General features: G+C 40.1%; 1 protein-coding gene across 1 annotated transcript; it reads left to right on the forward strand.

Moving 5' to 3' along the window:
* On the forward strand, window positions 1-2,559 carry LOC142628838 (uncharacterized). The gene is made up of 4 exons (XM_075802875.1): window positions 1-191; window positions 288-888; window positions 997-1,736; window positions 2,343-2,559. The coding sequence occupies exons 1-4, from the start codon at window positions 1-3 to the stop codon at window positions 2,557-2,559; spliced, it is 1,749 nt and encodes a 582-aa protein (XP_075658990.1).
* Window positions 2,560-8,250: the final 5,691 nt, after the last annotated feature.

Genomic DNA, 8,250 nt, shown 5'->3' on the forward strand with positions numbered 1-8,250 from the left:
ATGGAGGAAATACGTCAGTTAAAGACAAAAAAGACCAAGGCAAAAGGAAGCCAGCATGTCCTAGAGCATGCAGCTGACAAAGAAGAGACGCCAGTCGGAGGTGCCCCGCAGACTGAAAGACAACGCTATATCACCATGGCTGAGGTGGCAGCTCTCTTAAAGCAGGAGAGGGCCAGAGCACCCAAGGAAAGGTTCTACGCATGGAGACCTCCTTATCCCTTAAGGGTGTTTAGCAAACCATATCCGGAGAGATATGAACCACGCACTTTTGCGTAATACGACGGTAGGAAGGGCAGTGCTGTCGAGCATGTAAGCAAATTCATCGATACTCTTGGCCTGTATGCAACAGACGAGGACTTGTGTCTGTGGGAGTTCTCAAAATCACTATGCAACCGTGCCTATACCTGGTACATAGGCTTAAAACTAGGATCGATCCTAACCTGGGATGATATGGTGGATGTATTTTGTACTAAGTACTTCCACGGAGAGGAAACAGTGACGCTTGCCACTTTGCAAGCTACTAAGCAGAGAAACGGAGAAGATTTAATGGAGTACATCAAGAGATTCAGGAACATAGAGCTGGATTGCTATGACCATTGTGAGGAGAAGACATTGGTGGAGATGTGTATGACGAATATGATCAGAGAATACAGAGCTGTTCTGGAAAATTTGGAGATTTCCCAGTTTGCACAGCTATTACAGAAAGCCAAAAAGACCACCCAATCGGTGAAGCCAAGTTCCGACAAAAGGAACGCCCCACAGGCTATAGCGGCATCCACCAACGAAAGGAGGAGAAAAACAGACGGGAGGGAGTACGACACCCCCCCACCAATACCATGCACTCTTAAGGAGCTAGATGTGCTTTTAGACAGGTGGATAGCAGATGGAGTTTTTAAACCTAATCAAGTTGCCAGGGAGCCCACAGAGGAAGAGCGGAGGGACCCACGCTTCTATCGCTTACACAATTATGTGCAACATCCTACTGCAGAATGTTAGGCGCTCCGCAGGCTAGTGTACCGCAGGATTAAAGAATGGACCCTAGAGCTGACGCAACAGGAAGTTCAGAGGAACCCACTCCCGAGCCATAAAGGGAAGGGCGTGGCAGCGGTGGTAATCTGTGCGGACCCAGGGGAAGACGAGGAGGAGAACCCAACCCTGCCTGCCACAGCAATCACCACCTTACAGAGAAGCTCTAAGTTCAAAAACTTGTTTGACCAACTAGGTCTTACAGCGAAAGAGCAGAAGACAACTATAGAGGCCCTAGTAAGCATTGCTTTCGAGGCAGGGATAGAATGCTTGTCAGCAGAAGTTGCGGATGATAGGGCTCTCCTACAAGAATCAACTGAAATCATCTTCAGTGATAAAGATATGGAAGTGGGCTGCCCTGACCATAAAAGGCCCCTTTACTTAGCTGCGTCTATAAATCAGATCCCCATCAAGAAAGCCTTGGTGGATCCCGGCGCCTCGGTAAACCTGGTACCACTAAGCACCCTGCAGGCGGCAAGAATCTCAGAAAAAAAAATCCAAGGGTGCCCAATGGAAGTAACAGGGTTCAGAGGAAGCGGTGAATATACAACCAGCCACATTCAATTATGGTTAAAGGTGGGCCCTATAGCCTCTTTAGCCCGATTCCATGTGGTGAAGACGGAAGTTTCATACCACGTGCTCTTAGGGAGGCCATGGCTGCACAAGCACCGGCTAGTGCCATCTACTTACCACCAATGTGTGAAAAGGAGGTTAAATGGCAAGATGATACGTATAGCGGCAAACACATAACCATTTGAACAAGCGGAGGCTCATTTAGTAGAGACCATGTTTTATGACCAGTGGGCACCGTCTAGAGAAAGCTCAATATCGAAACCAAGGGGCACCTTTGTCCCCAGGTGGGAGGACGTTCAAGATGACCCAGAACCTGATATGAGAGAGTTACTCTTTCACAAGAAGAAGAGAAAAGAAGCGCATGCCGCAGAACCAGGCGATACGCTGCAATGTGTTAGGGTCCGAGGACCCGATGGCAGGATCGTGTATAAACTATGAAGGTACGTGGGGCCCATGAGTGAAATACAAGCGGGCCTTAGAAATGAAGGGCACCACAAAAGCTTGGTGTGTTGCATAGCTCAAAAAGGCTCATAAGGAGGAAACCGTGAAGAAAGAGACGAGGAGGTTACGGCAGATAAGGATGTACAGGCTACAACAGAAGAAAAGATGGAGGAAGTCAACTTGGGACCTGACTCGCACGAGCCGAGACCCATCTTAATTAGTTCAAAGTTGTCAGAAAAAGAAAAATCAGAGTTTATACTACTGTTAAAGGAATACAAAGACGTTTTTGCGTGAAATTACAGTGAAATGCTAGGATTGGATCCTGGGTTAGTACTGCATACGTTAAATGTGGACCCAGAGGCCAGGGCAGTTGCCCAGCCTGCTAGAATTTTCCACACTGAAATAGAGGAGCAAATAATCAAGGAAGTACAGAAGCTGTTGGCCGCAAGATTTATCAAACCCATTCAGCATCCATGTTGGTTATCCAACATCGTGCCAGTGAAGAAAAAGAATGGATAGATAAGGTGCTGTGTAGATTTCAGAAATCTTAACAAGGCCTGCCCAAAAGATGAATTCCCACTGCCGAACATGGACCTACTAATAGATTCCGCAGCAGGAAATGCCATGTTTTCCTTTATGGACGGGTTCAGTAGATACAACCAGATCAGAATGACGCCAAGAGATGCAAAGAAGACTGCTTTCAGAACACCTATAGGCAACTTTTACTATACAATAATGCCATTTGGGTTAAAGAACGCAGGTGCAACTTATCAGAGGTCAATGTCGGCTACATTCCATGACATGATGCATCAAGTTTTAGAAGACTATATGGATGACATAGTGGTGAAGTCAAAGAAGTGGGAGGAACACATTCAAGTGTTGAGGAGGGTATCTGAAAGATGCAGAACTTTCAAGCTTAGAATGAACCTCCTCAAATGCGTATTCGGAGTATCTTCAGGGAAATTCTTGGGTTTTCTGGTCCACAGTAGAGGAATAAAAGTAGACCCAACCAAGGCGACAACCATAGCCACTATGAGGCCTCTAGCCACAGTAAAGGAGTTGAAAAGTTTTTTGGGAAAGGTCTCGTACATTAGAAGATTCATCCCCAGACTAGCATCCATCACCTCTGCCTTTGGGAAATTGTTAAAAAATGGGCAAAGCTTTGAATGGGGGAAGTACAGTAGGCAGCCTTTAAAAGGTTACAATAGATTATGATGAATCTTCCTACTGTACAAGCTCCAATCCGCAGGAAGCCACTGTTGTTATACTTAGCTACCAACCAATACGCCGTGGGTGCGCTGATTGCTCAGGAAGATGGAGATGGGGCAGAACAGCCAGTTTATTACATCAGCCGAGTCCTAAAAGACGCAGAAACTCGCTACCCAAGGGCAAAAAGGGCATGCTTGGCTATCGCGTATGCCTCGCAGAGGTTACTACACTATTTCCTGGCCTATGAGGTGTGGCTGATGACTAAGTCTCGCGCCATCATAGCCTTATTACGACAGCCAATTCTCTCCTGCAGGATATCCTAGTGGTTGTTGAAATTGCCGCAATATGATCTGCAGGTAGGAACGCCCAAAGCAGTAAAGAGCCAGGCTATAGCAGATCTGTTAGCATAGTTCCCGGGAGAAGAAGAATTCCCGCTTGATGATGAAGTCCCAAGGGTAGTAGTTGCGGCAGAAGAAGTTGGAGAACGATGGGTGATGAAATTTGACGGGTCTTCTACTACTCAATCAGGGGGAGTGGGAGTAGTTTTGTACCATGAAGAAGATGAGGCTGTAGCACTATCATTCAAACTGGAATTCCCCTACTCAAATAACACGGCAGAATATGAAGCCTACCTAACAGGGTTGGCCACGGCCCTTAAAAACAACATCAGTGAGTCTAAGAAGGTCATTATCACCAATCAGTGAAAACCCATGGGTCTAGGTAGTCATCAAAAGGTGGGTGCTTTTATCTTTTCCTTAGACATCCTATCATCATAATCCTTAGGGTCATTGTGATTATAGTGATCATGTTCAAAGTTTGGAGCCCTATTAAAGTAACTGTGGTTACTTTGCCTAAGCATGTTATCCCTTTCATGGTTACTAGTCTCTCTTTAAGATGCTTCAACTCGCTCTACCCTATCCAGTAAAGCATGGACACTTTTTACTAGGTTTTCTATGGTTTGCTCTAAGGAGGGCCTAGGCTCGGAAGTAGATTAATGTTCAGGCTTTGACATGATGCGACCACTACGTAAATGCATGCAACACTATATTTATGAATGCAATTGAGATTCCCAAAAATTCAAACAACCAATTCTCAATATAAAATTCAAGGTCAAGCAAGAGTACATGTAGGGACTAGATCAAAGAATCAAAATGAATAAATTGTGGTCAAGTAGTGACAGTGTTCACAATATTGAGAGATAGCCCAAATAAAATTCAAAGTCTAATAAGCTCCACAATTAATAATGAGAATAAAATATTTCAAAGAAATTGGGTTGTCTTTTTTTTTTTTTTGGAATTTTAGAATGGGTATTGAAAGAAAGCACAAATAATGAAATAGCTAACTTGAGCACAAAAGGGGTAGGCCAGCGGGGTATAAAAGGGGTAGGCCAGTGGGGTATGATGGGATATGCACATAAAAAATATAAAGATAATATTTTTTAATGAGACAAAATTGAACCTACCAAAAAGAGAGTAAGAGTTGTACCTTGGTCAGTGGCCAACTTATTGCACTAGATAGTCACAGGCTTGGCTCTTCAAGTGTATGGATCTTACTTGGATAAGTGGACCTGTGGATGAACAATTTAAAGGCCTAATACATGCAATAGGCTGTCACAGCAACAATATTGTCTTTCTTTTCCTTCCTTTTGATTTTTTTTTTCGTGAAATACAATCAAAAGAACTACAGTTTAAAACTAAAGTCTGCTAAGCCCAACTCCAAACATTAAAAACACCGAAGCTAAAGAAACTACCAGAACCAAAAGAAACTAAAACAAAAAAGGAGCGGCAGAGCAATCATGAAGTGGCGTTGGAGTCAACCGTGGAGAGGCGGTATGGGCTCACCGGCGTTCACGGTCAGCGGTGCTCGATGGTGCAGATCGGAGCTCGCACGTCAGATCACGGTGATGGAACTGGTGAAGCATGAAGCGGCATGGCGGGAGCAGTGTTGATGGCGAGTTGGCGCAGGTGGTTCTACATCTCCTTGCTGAACGACCTTGCTCACCAAACATCTCCTTCAGACTTAGCATAATGTCCGAAGCTAGTTCTACATCCTGCATTTGATGCTGTAGAATATTTGAGATGGAAGCTAGGATGTAGCACTTGGCCATCTCATTAGATTTTCTGCCAATGATCATATCGCTATTTTTCCTCAAGAGGAGCATCTAATGAAGGAAAGCTAGGACATGGTTGAGTAATCACATATTTGTGCTCTTCAGCAGTTAAAACAATGTCCAAATTTCTTTTCTAGTCAACATAGTTGGATCCAGTCAGTTTGTTTTGATTAAGAATAGAAACAAGTGGGCTAAAAGATGCCATGTTCAAATCTGAAAATAATAAACATGAATATGATAAGTAAACTGGACATTATTAATTTAGCATATAAACATATAGTATGGAACCTTAATAAAACCATAACATAATATATGCAACGACAACCCAATCCCATGTTTAAAATTCCTTGGAAGCAAGTAAATTATAAACACTATGATTGATTAAGAACTTTTCTCATTATTAATGCTATCATGATAACTCTTATCAAACACTAATAATATGTTGTTTTACCTTTAGCCTCTAAGTAATAATAACATAGCTCCGAAGGGAGGTTAACATTAAACTTAGTCTAGTGTACACCATTGATTGAATTCTATGTAAGTCATTAAGTAACTCCATGGTAGCGTGGTCGTTCTTAATGTAAAAACACATATTATTCATCATTAAGAGGTTTAATCTGTAGTACCATGAATTAAACACCCTCCAAAGGGAGCAAGGCATATACGCCAAGGCGAGGTGCTTAATTACACTACTATAAACCGACAATGGAGGCCGTGAGATCCAACTCTTGTATTTCTCTCCTACTAGATGTTTTAGATTAAAGGTTTTTAAATATAAAACATGCATAATCTAATTACACATAGACTTGCTCTTTATATAGGTAAAAAACACTTTAAGAAAATTTTGGATCCTCAGTCCTCGATAGATCGAGAATGTACCTCGATCGATTGAGAATGTACCTCGATCGATCGAGAAAAATTCTGGATGCTCGATCGATCCACGATGGATGCTCAATCAATCCACAATAGATTCTCGATTGATTGAGAAAAATTCTGCAAAGCTTGATTGATGCTCGATAGATTCTCGATCGATCGAGCGTCGTGAATTTCGAATTTTCCAGAATTTCTCTAAGACAGTTTTTTAACGTTTTCACGAACAAAACAACCAGCATACTATTATAATGAACAAAAATTGATATCAAAATTGAATTTCATTGATGCTATAGCCTTAAAGTTCAGTTTAACATACTTAAACTAAAAAGTTAAACAACATCATAACATCAATATTAGTTTTTATCAAACAATAATTTCAACAACCATGTAGAAAACTAATTTCTAACAACATGAAACTATTGTCAATAATTCAAAAACTCAAAACATGTTAAACAGATACGAAATGAAGACCGTTCTAATACAATTTGATGGAAAAATACATGTTTGTATTGCATACAAAACATACGCAGCGGAAAAATAACGAATCTACTTCATTCATAAATGTTAACATGCACTATATAAGTTTCAGAACATAAGAAAAAGATAATGTACCTTGGAGCGGTGAATTTCAAAACTAAAGATCAGAAGCACTTGGGAACACTTTCAATCTTCACTCCAATTTCACTTACGCCCAAGATGTGTGGTCTCTTAATCAGTTTTCTAAGGGAGGATGTCAAAGTGTCTAATACTCATATACACACCACTTCACAATAGTGCTCTATATTTTTCATAATAAAAATGCTGTATGTTTCTCCCTTTGTATCTAACTGATTATCTAATTGGGCTAATCTTTTGAGCCTTTTCAATTGGGCTTAAGTGTGTGGCTTGAAGTGGGACCCAAAGGGACCAATAAGACACTAGCTCCAATGGACATTGGGCTTTTCTGTTAACTCTTGACAAGTCCAAAGTTACCATTAATTATATTTAATACCACTATATAAATATAATTGCACTCTAATTCTTATTAATAAATTATATCCCAAGACTTTATTGTACATGCAACTCCTTCATAAAATATTCCTAGTAACACAAAGTCATGAATGTAGACTGCCACTTTGTAAATTACTACATCTTAATTCTTGAGTACTCGGTTTAATCCTTTAAGTTATTCATCATATATTTATGAAATCTAATTTCATAAATATATACTCTAGTCACTATTTACTAAAGTAGTTAGGCCTAACATTCTGAATAACAAACCTATTAAACTTATCTCAAGGGAATATTTTGTATATTCGTTAAGAGACTATGAATTCCATCTTGAGAATATATGTTCCATCAACATTAAATGTAGTTGCCTAACATACTGAGATTTTGACCGTAACTTTAGATCTCACTCTTGATATATCAAAGCAACCTACACATTATGATCAGGTCCATTATTCTCTCAGGATTAAGAGTTTATGTAAATATAAGTCGTGAGATTTATTATTTATTTGAAAGTCATTAGGAGAATAATAAATTTCACAGCGGTTCAGTTCAATATGTTTTAACTCTTAAAACATATCAATATACCAACTAGAAATCTCCATTTCCATGATCAAGACAAATTATCTTAGTTGATATGTTATAGTCTTCGTAGATTAAATGCCCAATTTTATCACCGACTACGAACTAAAATTCTGAGTTTACAAAGAACTTGTGATTTATATCTTCTGTAACTAAATCACATAATATCAACTAAGATGATAATATCATCTCATGGACTATATGATAATATCCTAATATTCATGTTACCATTATTTTTAAATAATAATAAACAACTTTATTAAACACAACATTAAGTCATACATAATATCATACATAATAACATCCATAGCATCATACAATAAGATTTAAGGGACACATCCTAACATATTTTTGGTTAAAGGAGTGGGAGGAGCGATGAAGCAGCGAGAGTTGACGGTGGTATTGTGCATAATATGGGCAGTGTGCCTTCTTGATGGCGAGATGTTTGC

The sequence above is a fragment of the Castanea sativa genome, chromosome 3 (genome assembly GCF_040712315.1).
Source record: "Castanea sativa cultivar Marrone di Chiusa Pesio chromosome 3, ASM4071231v1".
Taxonomy (NCBI): Eukaryota; Viridiplantae; Streptophyta; class Magnoliopsida; order Fagales; family Fagaceae; genus Castanea; species Castanea sativa.